At 42.7% G+C, this 14,872-nt stretch overlaps 1 protein-coding gene across 12 annotated transcripts in view; it reads left to right on the forward strand.

The window, feature by feature from the left end:
- Positions 1–462: 462 nt before the first annotated feature.
- The window catches only part of ECI2 (enoyl-CoA delta isomerase 2), a 33,924-nt gene continuing 19,514 nt past the window's right edge, over positions 463–14,872 (forward strand). The window contains exons 1-4 of one of the 12 annotated variants that reach the window (XM_075493907.1): positions 491–608; positions 3,423–3,578; positions 4,193–4,272; positions 9,055–9,238. In XM_075493907.1, the coding sequence (XP_075350022.1) occupies positions 9,096–9,238 (143 nt within the window). In that variant the 5' untranslated portion in view covers positions 491–608; positions 3,423–3,578; positions 4,193–4,272; positions 9,055–9,095. Of the gene's footprint in view, positions 718–3,422; positions 3,579–4,153; positions 4,273–9,054; positions 9,239–14,872 lie in introns of all 12 variants that reach the window. The other 11 variants (XM_075493905.1, XM_075493904.1, XM_075493908.1 and 8 more) reach the window with 11 other exon arrangements.

Raw genomic sequence — 14,872 nt, forward strand, 5'->3', positions numbered from 1 at the left:
ACCCTCAGGAGCTGAAGCTGAAAGAGCTTAGCAATAAATAGCAATATCTTTTATGTTATATGGGGCAGACGCTAGCATTTATTCCACCATTGCTCGGTGCCAACCCTACTGAGGTACAGACACGAGGCTCTCCAGCAGCCCGCCAGGTGATTCGTGTGGAAAAACAACGACGGCAAACATTTTTAAGAGCTACCTAGCATACCGCAGAGCTATGCCAGCTCTATACATGCAAAGCGCTGCCACACAGCTGTGCGTGGCTGCTGGTAGCGACGGGAGACGGGACTCGCCGCCCGGCCTCCACCGCCGGCGGAGGCCCAGACCGCCACCTCACGGCTCCCGCCAAGCCCGCCCCAACCCCTCCGCCGCCACTCAGCGGCTCCCGGCGAAGCCACCGCCCGCAGCCCGGCCTCCCCACGGCGCTGGAGGCGGTGCCGTCCCCAGGGAGGGACTAGGCGGCTGCCATGTCCTCAGCCGAAGGCGCGGCGGCTCCGGCGGGGCGGGGTTTGCTGTCTCCTCCTCCTCTCTGCGCCCTCACTCCCCTCTGTGATGGCGGTCCCGGCCCTGACCTTCGTTCGGAGGTTGTGCTGGCGGCCGCTCTGCGAAGTAAGGTGAGCCCCGATCGTCCGCGCACCGTCCCTGTGGCCGGGGGCTCTGGCGCCGTCCTGCCCTGGGGAGGGACTGCTCCGCGAGCTGCTGTCTCCCCGCCGCGCTCCCGGGGTGAGTGGCCGGCAGCAGGCGCTGGGCGGCCTTCCCCCTCCCGCCGCCCTGCTCCTCCGGGGCTGCCCGGCGGGGCTCCCTCGCAGGGGTCGGGGGTGCAGGGGGAGGCTGGGGGCAGGCAGCGGCGTGGCCTGGGCCGGGGGTGTAAGTGCTGTGGGGCGGTGGGAGGGCCGGCTGTTGCCTCAGGCCTGGGCGGCCCCATCTCCCTGCCGCCGGGGCCCGGCGTGGAAACCAGGTGCCCTCCTGCCTGTGCCGCTTGATGAACTGGGTTAGTTTTCTCTGTATGGCACATACGTACATGGTTAATGCGCAGGATGAGACATTGCTTTCATTCTAAGACGTACCGTACCGCTCTTCCAGCTCTTCCAGCCGTACCGCCCGCCTTCTTAAGTGATTGTACACACTGTGGGAGTGGGAAACCTGCATTTGATGCCTTCCTCAAACAGGGCCTATGCCCTCATATTTCTGTCTCCTGAGGCAAATGTTTAACCACCAAAGAAATTGTTGGAAATTGGTGGAAAAAATTTGGTGGAAAAAAACCACCAAAGAAAAGGCTGGGGGTAAGGCATCTGAAACCATACTGAAATACAGAGAAGAATGTGCAATTCTATGTTTTCTTGGGGGTTCCCCCCCCCCCCCCATCAATCCCAGAAAACCAAGCTTAATTGTGTGTCTAACTAATTAAGGCTTCTTGCTAAGACTACTCTGGCTTTCCAAACAGTGATGTAATATCTCCTGCGCTGTGCGTTTTATTACATATTGCTTTTAAGCTGTTTCCAAATAAAGTGTCACATGCAGTAGTGCACACTGCGGCAGCCATGCACCTTCAGCGTTAGTTGGGCTGTAGGAAGCAGAAAGGGTGGCTTGACTTGCAAGTAGACTTAAAATTGCAGGATTGATGTTTTTATTGAAAATGGTTAAATTGGAAATTCCACTGTAACATCGCTTGTGTATGAATAAGAATCACAAAAGATGTCAATCTGTAGAACTTTCTCTTCCTATCAAAAATAGCTTAATAAATACACAGTTAAAGAAAAGTAAGCATTTGGTGTGTTAAGTATACTCTGTAAGCAAGTTCCTAAGTAGAACAGTGAAGCAGGCATCATCATACCAATAAATTAGACCTGTGATACTCTGATTGTTAACAACACGCAAATTTGACTGTTACAATGCACACTTTCATAAGTGAAATGCTTTTACTCAAGTATCCAAGCATCTCCATTAGGCATGAGTGCATCTTGACCAGAAAACTGTAGTCATTTATGCATTAAATTGTAATATTTTTCTCCCAAAGCTTTGTGAGAAATTATTTGAAGCATGTACATGAACATCTTAAGATACAGGGAGAAACAAAGAATACAAATTGTGTGATCAGCATGACTTCTGCCCTCATTTAAAAAAAATAACTCTTTAGGCAAGCTTTCTACAGATAAATAATATTAATTTAATATAGCTAAGTTGTTACAATGAGAGGGAGGGAAAGCAATTCTGAATTGGAAAACACATAAAAAGCTGGCCTGCTGGACATCATTAGGCTAGTGGAGTCAGATGTATTTGAAATGGCAAGATTCCGTATGTGAAATAAGGTCATAAATCAATATTAATAATGCATTAATGGTTTTAGTATATAATCAGATGTAATACAGGAAAATGGTGCAATTTTTCCAATGGTGGAACACCAGACAGGTGGGCTTTATTTTCTGTGTTAGCAGTATACTAGCAGAATTATATTAAAGACACTGGCAGCCTTGCTGCACCAATGGATTTAGGAAGCTTTTTTTGCAGTCTGAGCTTGAAAAAAAGAGGCATATCCTTGGAGCACTGGGAGAGGAAGACTCATACAAATATTAAGGACAAAATGCAAGAATTCCTTTTACTTTGTTGTTTTGTTTTTTCCCCTAAGCAGGATACTCCTAAAACTTTCGGACATGGAATTAAGTTCCATGGGCTCTTCTCCCATGTGCCCACTTCTTGTCCTGCCCTGTCACAATACATAATTTTTCCAAGTTTGAATTTGCCTGAGGAGGGGGAACACTGACACAAATGCACATTCCGAAGAGTCTTACTGGAGCTGTAACCATTCAACAGTCTTTGCATTCTGCTGTTTGAGATGGGAGGCCCCACAACTCCGCTGCTATAAGGCAGGCTGTATCTGCATTTATGGCAGGTCAGACCACTGGGAGCAGAACGTTTGCTGCTGGGAAACCTGCATCCATGCTATCCTTGTTTTGCAGGTTTTCTTCAGGCTTGTTGTAGTATGATCCCAGCACTGAATGCCTACCAGCAGCTGGAGGACCTCCCCCAATTTTATGTAACTTAGAAGGGATCTAACTTGTATGTGCCAAGACAGCTCTGCAGCACAAACCAGGGGAATGGAGTTGGCATCACCTTACAGACTTGCTCCAAGAGCACTCTCCTGGTCCTCACACCTTAACTTCCTAGTTGGTACAGTTATCTCAGCAACTTTAAAGGAGGTCACATCTTATCAAAGACCAATCTTTCCATGAGCTACTCTTTTATTTCTCAGCAGCTCTGAAGAGCCTTTTTCAGAGGAGCACTATTAAGTGCTGGTATTTAAACAAAGTGGATTGAAAAATGGTTAATTTTCTCTTAAGCTGTTGGCTTGTCCTTGCTTATGTGGCCTTGTTGGTCTTTGTCTGTGCGTGAAATACTTCCTGCTTACAATAAATCTGTCTTTACTACAGCATCTGCTCTTCAGCTTGGGAGGCAGCAGTCTTAAAGGTTCGAGTTCACTTCCATCCTGGCTCTTGAGCAGTGTCCCAAAACTTCTTGGCTTCCCTGTGTGATCTCATGACAAGACATCTGCATGTTTACAGCCCACCCACACGGCAGGAGCTCAGGTGCTATTAAGTCCCAGCACAATATGCAACAGTCTTTATTCAGTCTCTGCAGCCCTTTTCTGTTTCTGTCTGGGAATTAATGGAATCTGCTCCCTGAATTGCTTATCTTTTACTTGGTAGTGCAGTTGCATTCTTTGGTCATTATATCAAGGGCCCTTTGATACATTTGCAGCAAAGCAGGATGTTATAATGCTTGCATCTCCTCCTTTTCCTCTTTCTGACTGCATACCTTATAGCTCTTTTCTGCTTTCCCTCCCACTAAGCCAGTCGGATGTAAGGTCCTGGGAAAAGGCCCAGGGGATTTGTCTTTGCTCTGGAACTGTGCATGTTATGAGGAAACTCCTCTGCTGAGGGCAGAGGAAGAACTGATCTCTTGCAGCTGAGAGATTATTTCTGGCTTCATCAAATTGCTGTGCTCTGGGGCCTCTCTCAGTGAGAAGAGGCTCAGTATTCCAGGTCATTCCCTGAAAGTACTTCTTTATTGCTGTTAATGGTCTATTGACTGCATCATGGGGTTTTGTTTGCTTGTTTTTAATATGTGAGGAGGATGTAAACACCGTCTTCCACTGCTACAGATATGCAATAAAGTTTCCTGCATTTGGGGATAATTGCAGATGTCAACACAGCCAGAGTGCACGTAAGCCTTGCCTTGTGGAAAACCTCTTTGAGGCTACTATCATACTGAAGATGAACAGTAAGTTTGGTGATATCCCTTCTTCTGTCCTGTTTCTTTTTCCAGGTTTGGCCACGAGGAGCTAATCAGCCTCAGAGGGAGTCTGCCTTGTATCCCTGTAGTGGGAAACGTCTAGTCCCTTCTGTCAAACCTATTCAGATAGCTGCGGTTGGATACGGACACACAAATTTTAGTAGCTTTGTTCTGATATTCTCATGCCGGCTGAGGAAAAAGGGCACTATTGCCTCTTCACTTCTCACCCACTTTCCCGCTGCCAGGCCCTATTTCTGTATTGCAGCAGCTGCTTTCCTTCTCTTTCCTACTGTCTGCTGTCACTCCCAATCCAATCCCCTTTTACAAGGAGGAGGACTGGATTTTTGTAGTGTTGCTCTCAAGTCATGTATCAGACTATATTTTTAAAAACCCTGTTTGCTAACACTCCTGAGTCTTCTGTGGGTCTGTACCAAAACCTCTGGTGCTGGCAGTAGAAGTTGCTTTTATGCCTGAAACTTTGGCCCAGATGTTAGGTCTTGCCTGAGTTGGATATGGTTTCCCTCCTGATCTGAGTGGCATAGGCAGCAGGTGTCCTGCAGCCTCCTGAATGTCTGCCCACCAACTTCCCCACCGGCTAGCTGTTTGGTGGGAATGCATCCTGGCACGTTGACATAGGAAATGTGTCCATGTACAGGGTTGTGTTTTATCCACAGCACAAAACACATACCCTCATCCTACACCAGGGAGGCCCTGTGGAGTATGCTTTTTACTCCCTGTTGCTGTCTTACATGGGCTCTTGTGTTTTGGTTTCCAGGTCTCTTAACTCATGCCTCTCGGTGTGGTGTCTCAGGCTGTACTAGCTTGCCTTGCTCAGCTGTTTGCTATTCCCTATCAGCCAGCCAACATTTTTTTTTCTGTGACAAGATTTGTATTTATCAGCTCTCCTTGGCTTACACTGGATTCTGTAGGTCTCAGGTACTCTGCTCTGCTCCTCCTGCTTGAGATAACTGTACTTATCTTTTCAAAGTTCCCTTTGGTAGGTCAGGCCTCTGGTTCTAGTTGATGCTTCTGAACCAAGTTGTCTTGCCTGACCTTTGACTAACTGTGGACTACAGGTCTGTGCCTGACCACCAGAAAAGCAAGTAGAGCACATAACTGCCTTGATTTTAAGCCTCTCCCCCTGCCCCCCCTGCAAGCTTAGTCTTTTCTGTCTTGGTGCAGGCCAATAAAAAGTGTAGAGAACTCGTCGTATTTCCCTTTCCTTTTAAGTAGTAATAATTTTCTCTTTATATTTTAAAAAAAAATTAAAAATCACCTTCTTTCCTTTCTTGAAACCTTGCCTGATTTGACTTTTGCAGTAACTTTTTGCAAAATACCAGTAAAATCGGCTTCCCCTAACACTGTGACTGTAAGGTGACTTTCAGAGTCTTTCAGAAAAGGGTCTTCATACCACCGATGAATCTTGAATTTCTCTTTTTCTTTAAGGGTTGGGATTCTGAAAGATAGCCATTAGAGTAATTAGAAATAGAGCCATTAGAGTGGACAGTCATCCACTGTCTTTTGAATACTGAGCCTAACTAGTCAATGGAAAATGAACAATTGAATCTCTTAATGGGAGGCTTTTTCTGCAAATGCTAATGTTAATTGCATGAGTTACTACATCTCATTTGCACATTCTGGTTTACCAATACGACTGAAAAGACAAAAGGCAGTGGTGAAATGATTGAACAGTTGTCCAGAAAAGCATCTTAATAAACCTATGTCCTTATTTAAGCACCCTTTTAAACTTTTTTGAACAGAAATACATGCAGCAGTTAAAATCAACACAATGAAATCTGGAGCAGGAAGCTCACTAACTGTATGTAATTGAGCTGGATTTGGCAATTCACAGCTAATATCAATCCAAGGTGTCTGGAAGTCTTGAAGATGGATTAGCTTGGAACACAACTTTCTGTTGTAGTTAATTTGCTTTGAAGCAGCTGTTCATTGAAGTCAGTGTGACCTCGGCAGCTTTGTCTATTAAGTCAGGATCACTAGGTAGTTCTGTAGCAGCTTTGCTGCCGAGTTCAAAAGAGTCTGATAATACAAATGCAGATAAGGTGGTGGTTAACTACACTTTTTGGCGTTGAATTTTGCTAGGCTTGAACAGCCATTCTCTCCAAAGTGGGCTCTCAAGTAGCTCCCACTTGACATGAGAAGCCACAGTTTCTTTCTGCCCTTGCTTTTTATGATTTCTCTCCCCATCACAAGTTAGTTATGAGTTTCTCAAGGAGAATGTAAATACATTTTCAAATGTCTGTTTTGTTTTTTTTTTTAATGTAATATGGTGCTAGGAATTAATTTTGAGCTTTTGCTAGGGTAGAGGAGACTGTCTTTGAATAGTACTATTCTAAGAAGCTACTTATTTATCTCTTCCCTTGTACTTCTCCCCCTATGCGAATTACATTCTGTCTGCAACTGCAATCTAGTGAAGAGAGCAAGCAAGCTATACTTCATTCTTGCATAGCAGTCCTCATTAGGATGGAAATAGGTCTATTTATTTCTAGCAAAATTTTTGGAACGTTGCACGTATGAAGAAATGAAAAAGACTTGAATGTCGGGAATTCAGAATTCATAGTGCAAAACATGACGTTCTACCTGGGCTTGATATGCAGACTTAATTCACTGTAATGAACCTTGTTTACAAGTAACCTCCATTTATAGTAATGCCAAAGTAGACCCCAGAGGTATGACTGGTAGTTATCTTTGTTAGAGTGAGCACATACAGAAGACTGAACCAGTTATGTCAGTCTCTTCTTTTTTCCACTTTATTGTTGTATTCAACATAAGAATATTTGTGATTTTTTTTCCTATTTCCTGACTGTTCTATTTTAAAATAATTTCAGTGTTGATCAATGTGAAATAATCTGCCTAAAACTATTATGTATTGATATTCAGTTCAGATTGGATGTTTCTTCATTTATTCTGATGTAGTAAATGATTAAGCCTTTCTATTGTGATGAGGCCACTGATTACAGTGAATGTTTTTCAGGTTCCCTTGAAGTTCATTATAATAAAATTTAGACTGTAATCAGTAAACTCCAGCAAAAACTGTGAGCTGAGATTTTTTAAAGGTCTTGTTAAACCATTCTTTATTTCACAGAGAAACAGAATGCATTGCCAAGTAATTCAGTACTAGATGCTCCACCAGAAAAGAGGAAGCAAAAACTATCTTAGAATGGGTTCTGGTTAAGGCTTCTCTCTTCCATCAAAACTCAGGCTTTAAGTCACTGAATAAGTGGTGCTATTTGTTTGGCTTTGGAGAGGTCTGGGAGTGATTAACATGTAGCAACTTGATAATTTGCCAACATCCTGGTTTTTAAATTATCCTGGCGGTAGTCATTTATCACATAAAGCAGTGATACTAAAGAAAAAAATCACTCTTACAATTGTCAGAATAGTATTTTATCAGCTAGTGCTTTTAATACAAGCAGTGTTAAGTAATACAGATTAGCCAGCCACGGAAAGGAGACCATAAGCATTATTGGTGAGCTAATAACTTCATTCTTTTGTTCATAAGCTTTTGACTCTTCGTGTTGACCTAAATACCTACAGAAAGGATAACAGCACTAGACAGCAGTAAATTCAGTAGGTAGATTTCATTTGTGCTGAAATCCAGAGAGAACTTGTGTAATGTTTTGTCATGTTGTTGTTTTGCTGTGTGTATGGAAGCTTCCTTTTTTCTGATAACGTGCAGTACTCCAAGTGGAAACTTCTGTGATCCGGTCAGTGAATGAAGTCTATTTTAATTGAAGATTAAATGGAAATTATCACTGTGTTGGTTTAGAAACAAGTAGCAACTTTACCCTCAGTGCCATCTGACCACATAGTTCTCAGTAGCTTTTTGACCGTGGTAGTGCAAAGCCATGTTTAAAACAAATTTAAAAAACCCACCCCCAAAGCCAAAAACTTCCTCCTATCTGAATATTGTAGAGTCCTTTTAACCTGCCCACAAAACTGTCATCTCCTATTGGCATCTGACTCCCCAGAGGGAAAGGTTTTTTTCTTCTTCTCTCTTCTTTCCCTTCCCCCTCTTTTCTTTTTCTTTTCTTCTTTTTTCTTTTTTTTTCCTCCCCCCCAGTAGCCTTATTGCTCTGCAAAAAATAAGGTTAGGTTGGACAAGGAAGCCACACAAGAGTTTCTTGTAGGTCCTGATGTAATTCTTGATATTTCACGTGTTTTGTCTGTAGCTAGGGTGGCTTGCAGATGAACCTCTTTCCTTGTGGCAGAGGGCGTGCGCACCCGCCCTTCATCCCAGCCTGGTCTGTGATTGTCTGAGCAATGGCAGAGGGGGGAACTTTGCTTTTACCAAGTGTTATGAGTTCAAGGAGTACATAGTGTACTTTGCTCTGGGAAAGATCTTTACTAATTTAGGCAGTCAGTAGTTTGGGGGATTTTTTTTTTATTTTTTCTCTCGTGATTCTGCAGATTGATCTTTATGATTGGACTTCCTGGCTACAAAGACTGTACATGTACATTCATCTTAGTACTGTTTTTGGCTTTGAATGTAGATTGACTTACGGAGTGAGCCTGCCAGCTGTGAAGTTAAACAGTCACAGTTCAATAGCAAATGTAGTCTTCCTATTTTCTGAGTGTCCTAGAACAGATCATTCAGATTCCTCCCCTGAAACAGACTCTGAAGGCTTTCACATGAAGGTGAGAAGAGCTATAGCTTCAAAGTCTAATCTAGAGATGAACTGTTAAAGTTAGTGGGCTGCTTGTGTACCACTTCAATATAGCTAGCAGGTTAAATGTGTTTGTTTTTCACAGAATCACAGACTGGTTGAGGTTGGAAGGGACCTCTGGAGGTCATGTGGTCCAACCCCCCTGTTCAAGCAGGGCTACCTAGAGCTGGTTGCCCAGGACCATGTCTGGACAGCTTTTTAATATCTCCAAGGATGAAGAGTCTACTACCTCCCTGGGCAACCTGTGCCAGTGCTCAGTCACCCTCACAGTAAGAAAGTGTTTCCTCGTGTTCGGGAGGAACCTCCTGCGTTTCAGTTTGTGCCCGTTGCCTCTTGTCCAGTCAGTGGGCACCACTGAGAAGAGCCTGGCTCTGTCCTCTCTACACCCTCCCTTTGGATATTTATATACATTAATAAGATCCCCCTGAGCCTGTTCTTCTGTGGGCTGAACAGTCCCAGCTCTCTTAGCCTCTCTTCATATATGTCCAGTCCTTTAATCATCTTCGTGGCTCTTCGCTAGGCTCCTTCCAGTATGTCTGTATCTCTGTTGTACTGGGGAGCTCAGGACTGGACACAGTAATCCAGGTGTAGCCTCACCAGTGCTGAGCAGAGGGGATTCAATTTTTAATTCGGTATAAAAATGATTTCTTGAGGATTAGATTAGTTGTTGTGTGGATCCTTTGCTGACTCTTTGGCCCTCCAAAAAAGTGGCTACTGTTTTTGTAGTAACATGTTCTGATAATATCTATTCTGAAAATACTGTATAAGAGGTATATAACTTGTAGAGTGCACAATAATTCTTGAATAATTTGGTCCTTAGAAGCCAGCCATTAGAACAGAGTAAAACTTTTATTTCAAATATGCTATCATTTTATACCATGATAAATGTGCTTGTAAAGTGCTTACTGCTTCAAATACGTCAGTATAGCAAGCCTGTTCCTGAAACAAAATCTTTCTGGTTGGTTTTGTGTTGCTTTTCTTAATTGCCAGTAAAATGCCAGATGAAACACACTTTTATTCTGGGGAAGAACTTCCAAGTTACTTGGGTTGTCAGCCACTTTCCCAGACCAATAGTTCTTCATAATCTCTACAACGATAGCAGAAGCCAGTATGACTCTGTACATGTTGCATCCCCACTACTAACTGCCACAATCCAACGTGAGCCTCTGACCTCTGTCTTCGGAGCTGCTGCTATAGGTGCAGCCTTCTAAATGCTATGATTGAAGCTTTTTACAGTGTTTTAGTAAGACATGACTTGAAGTCCCTTGGAATGTGTATTATTTTCATTTCTAAGTGACAGACATTCTCGTGCTTTATTTTGCATGCGCGACTTAGTAGTGTGTCACATCTACAAGCTCAATCGTTCTCTGATAAAACTAAGAGCAAGGTATGTTACAGAGGGTATCTAAAGAGAAACTTATCAGTTGGAAATTGATAAAACTTTTCAATAACATTGTTATTCATAGAGCAGCTGTAAATTCTGCTGTGACAGAAATGTACTTGCAAGTATTGCGTGTATGTGAGAACTTTAGCTCTGAGCCCAAGTTACCATCAGATTTTTATCAAGTAAATTGGCCTGGGTCTTTACAGGACACCTGTAAGTTTGTCTGGCTGTGGGTGCTGGAAATAGTGCCAAAACCAAGAGCAGTGTGCTACTTTGTGTTTAGACCTAATTTGTTTAAATCTAAACTATCTGAAAGAATTCTGGATTTGGACAGGATAAGCCATTGACAAATACTTCTTTGTTATTATCAAGTAACTTGTTCAGCATTCTTTGTGTCCATCACCATTGTATCTAGGTGTCATGGATTCAGGAGAAAAAGTACACTTCAGACAAATTGTTTGTCTTCCTTCACTGGTTCAGCTGAACTAGCAGGAGTGTTGGTTGGTTTTCTAATGCGGATGGGGGCTCCAGCAGCTGGTTGTATCCTTGTCAGAAACCTACCTACCTTGGCCAAAAGCCATTAACATCAAGTGTACGCTTTCTTGCTCTCCATACAGTCAGCAGGGTTTGTCCCCAGAAGCCGAACAAAAATGGCTTTTTCCGTTCTCCATTAGCAGCAAAATTATTTTGAATATTTGTTCATAACTGTTTTGTTAAGTGACCTTGGATAAGGATGTATAAAGAACCTATGTGGGTTTGTTGCTCTCCAAATACTACAATAATCTTGGAGTGATTCTCGGCAAATGTCACATGTATGAGTATCACAGCTCTATATTTTTTCTGCTAACATTCATGTTTATAACTTTCAAATGTGTTTCAAAGGATATCTGTCTGTAAATCTTCCTGCTTGCAGAGATGTCTTGCATGGACTGATGATGTACAGGAAATTCTCTCATGCTTTAGTCATTTACCATGTCCAGTTAAGTGAATTCTACTGGAAAGACAGAAGTCTTGCAGAGATTTCTGCAAGGAAGGAGATGATCCCATTTTCCCTCCCAGCAGCTGTGATGAGAAAGTATTAACTGTGCCTGTAAAGAGCAAAAAGAGCAGCCCATTTCAGCTCTCAGTGAATGGTAATCTAGAACTTTGATTCTTAGGTTTTTTTCCAGTATTAAAGAATAGCTATCAAGCACAGCTGAGCCACTTAGACTAAACAACAGTGATTCAGCACTTCAATTTGCCAACAGACACATCATTATCTTCTGGTTTTTATATGTCAAAACAGTGTAGGAGTGTAAAATAGTAAAAGCTGATAAGGATTTGTACACCAAACTTGTGTTTAGAAGAACTATTGAAGTGTTCTAATGTAAAGGAGGAAATAATTTGACTTTCACTTCTTTCTGTTTATTAAAGCAGCAGTAAGTGAATTGGTTATAGAGTATTTGCGCTGATCTTTTCTGCTAGATAGATATGTTGGAAATACCAGAACACTAGAAGCTTCCTATTACCCGAGAGCAATATGTTTTAGTTACTCCATACTAGTTACAGTATAATGGGGTACTGCCAGGGACTGTGCTGGTACATCAGGGAGGGATAGTTATTTTCTTATGTTTTTTAGAAAAACTGGAGTTCTGTCTACTGAGTCATCAATACTTCCATGTTATCACCATGATTAATAAAACTTTGTATTTCCCCAAGTGAACCAAATGCCTTGGTTTCTAGAGAATAACCTTGGTGCTCATAAGACTTTCTTAGGCTACTGGTTTTTGGTGTAAGAGCTGATGCGCTTGTTATGACAGGTCTTTGCAGGAGCCTGGTGAACAGTAGCATTCCTTTACCAGACAGACCTGTGCTTTAGTTCTTGCTGCACAAGGAAATAAACCTAATGCTAAGCTGGTGTTAACCTACTGCTAACCTGCAGTGACCTACTAACTTGGATTACTGCTAACCTACTGCCATGGTGCATGTTAGCAGGTGATGGTGATGCAGGACTCAACAGAGTGAGCCTGTGAACTTATGTGGGGAAAGTGCAGACTGCTTTGTGTGCAGTAGTTACTGCAAGTTAGTTGACTTGTTGATTGTAAGGTGTAAAAGTTGCTGTCATGAAAAGTGTGGGGTTTGGGGTTTAATTTGGAGGAGCAAGCCAATTATTTAACTGTTTCCTTCTTTTGTAGTTGCTAGATATCAGAAAATATACCAGTTACTGAAATTTGAACAGACAAAAATTGTTAGAGGCAGTCTCTGCTTCTCCATCTTCTGCATAAAGACTGAATTTCATCTGCCCATGTTCTGAACTGTTTTAGTTTTAACTAATGGCAGAGAGGAAGTGGAAGTTTGAGGGGAAGTGGAAATTTTCACATGGGATGGTTGTGGAAGCAGATGCAGGCTTTTCAAGATGACAGAAGTTGCAAAGGAAGATGTTTATGTGTCAAATATGGTTACTGCACGTTTCCCAGTATAAGAGAAGAAACTTGAAAGAACAGGACTAGAAATTAACAGCTGAAGTAATTTTAAGGTAAAAACTGTCAAGCTGAGGTCTCCTTAGTATGATGCCATCACTGTCTACTGCACAACTCCTGTTTGTAAGAAAGTCTGTCTGTACAACTTAAAGGGTTACTGCTTTCCACCTAAAAGTCTGACAAGATATTGCAACAGACATCATATTCAATTTGATAGACACTCATGAGAAACAAAACAATTCTGCAGACGGGGGGGAAAAAAGAAGAAACACCCTGAAAAGAGTATATGACAAGAAATAGTGTGTGTAGTCAAATGATCTGAAGTTCTTTGGGAGAAGCCTCTAACAAGATGACGTAAAGAAAGAGAGGATTGCTTTGCTTCTACAGCCAGAAGAACCTCCACCCAGCATTTCTGGATTAATCAACTATCCAACCCCCACATACCACTCCTTTTTTCCGTTTCAGCAGCAAAGGAGGAACGATTACTCCAAATGTGCCACAGGCTGCTCAGTTTGCTTTAGCACTGTCAGGTGCCTCTTCTTGTCCCAGCTCAGCTCTAGGTAACTTGTGTGGAGAGAATAACTGGAGGACTGAGAGCTATGGCAGAAATTTGACATTAGCTGTCTCCACGTTCAGCTATAGGGGGAAAGCTCTTATTGCTGTGTAAGTGCTCTGGCTATGTGAAAATTTATGAATCCTTAATGTTACATTATTGTGTAGGTAAATACCTGTTTGGATTCAGTAGTATATAATCAATGTCGTGATGAATGGTGATTTGGGGAACCTGCAGATTAAAATTTGTAATGATTTCTGTGTTAACAGCATAGACAGTAGCTTCTTTTCACTCAGCAAAATAAAATGAAGTACAACTTTAAATTTGTTACATGCAGAAAATACTGCAAGTGAATATGGAAAATAGTAACATTATTTTCATAGTTACAGAGAAATATATGAAATACTGGCACTGCTAATGCTTTGCTTGTTGTCATTATTTGGGTATCAACCTTTATATGAAGTCTTGGGGGGAAAAATAAGAGAGTTGGTGTCTCTGGTTGAATATCTTTTTCCAGATGGTCCAGTTACTTTTCTCACAGTTACAGTTTAAATACTGGTTTCTATTCCCCTCACATGCCTCACTTCCTAACAGTTGCTGCAATTGCCAATGGTGGCAACCTTTCCCACCAGCTCTGCTCCTGTGTCCCTTGATGTAGCTGAACTAATGATCAAAGGTTGCTATTCCTTCTCCAGATCCCTTTCTTTCTCCTCCGTGGAGAAAAATCAGGATAATTTTGAGGGAGGATCAAAATGGGGGAAGTGCTACTAAAAGAGGGGGACTGAAGCCTGAGACTCTACTTGGAGTGGCAATACTCCATGGCCAGGTGCCAGCACGCAAGGACTACCCCAGTCACCTTGCCAGGGAGGCCTTGTGTTCCTCCACTGTGGCTGTGTGTGTGTCCCAACAGCAGGAGGACAAGGAGCAAGGAGGTCTCATTTGGTTGCTCTCCTGCTTGCCCTCACAGCAGCTGCTCAGAGCAGTGGTTGCTGGTGCTGGAGCAGAAGAGGTGAAGTGCTCAGGATAAGTTTCGGACTCCTGAACCTTGTAGAACAGTTGAGGCCCTGGCTGGCGCTTCAGAAACAGTGATGGGCTGGGCTGGGCAACGTGTGCTGTCTCTTCTTTGCAGGGACTCTGAAGAGGCACGCAATCAGAAGTTTGTTTTAGGTTATAACCAAACACTTGGTGCCTCGAGGTTTGTGGGGAATTGATTGCTTTGTATCCTAATTAAACAAACAAAAAAACAAAAACAAAAAAAACCCAAACCACCCATACAGCTCTTTCTACAGTAGCACCAGCAAAACAGTATTTTGTTTCATTTTCTCTTAAGAGGGAAAGAACGTGAGCAGAAATATTGCTGCTTTATGATTCTGTAATACCAGGTCTGTGTGAAATGGCAAGGGGCGGTTGCTGTGCTGCTCACTGTTCTGCATGAGGAACATGTGGAAAGAGCAGCGCAACAGATCACAGCACCTTCACATAGTGGTCACGGCAAAGAAGAGATGTT

The sequence above is a fragment of the Mycteria americana genome, chromosome 2 (assembly GCF_035582795.1).
Source record: "Mycteria americana isolate JAX WOST 10 ecotype Jacksonville Zoo and Gardens chromosome 2, USCA_MyAme_1.0, whole genome shotgun sequence".
Lineage (NCBI taxonomy): Eukaryota > Metazoa > Chordata > Aves > Ciconiiformes > Ciconiidae > Mycteria > Mycteria americana.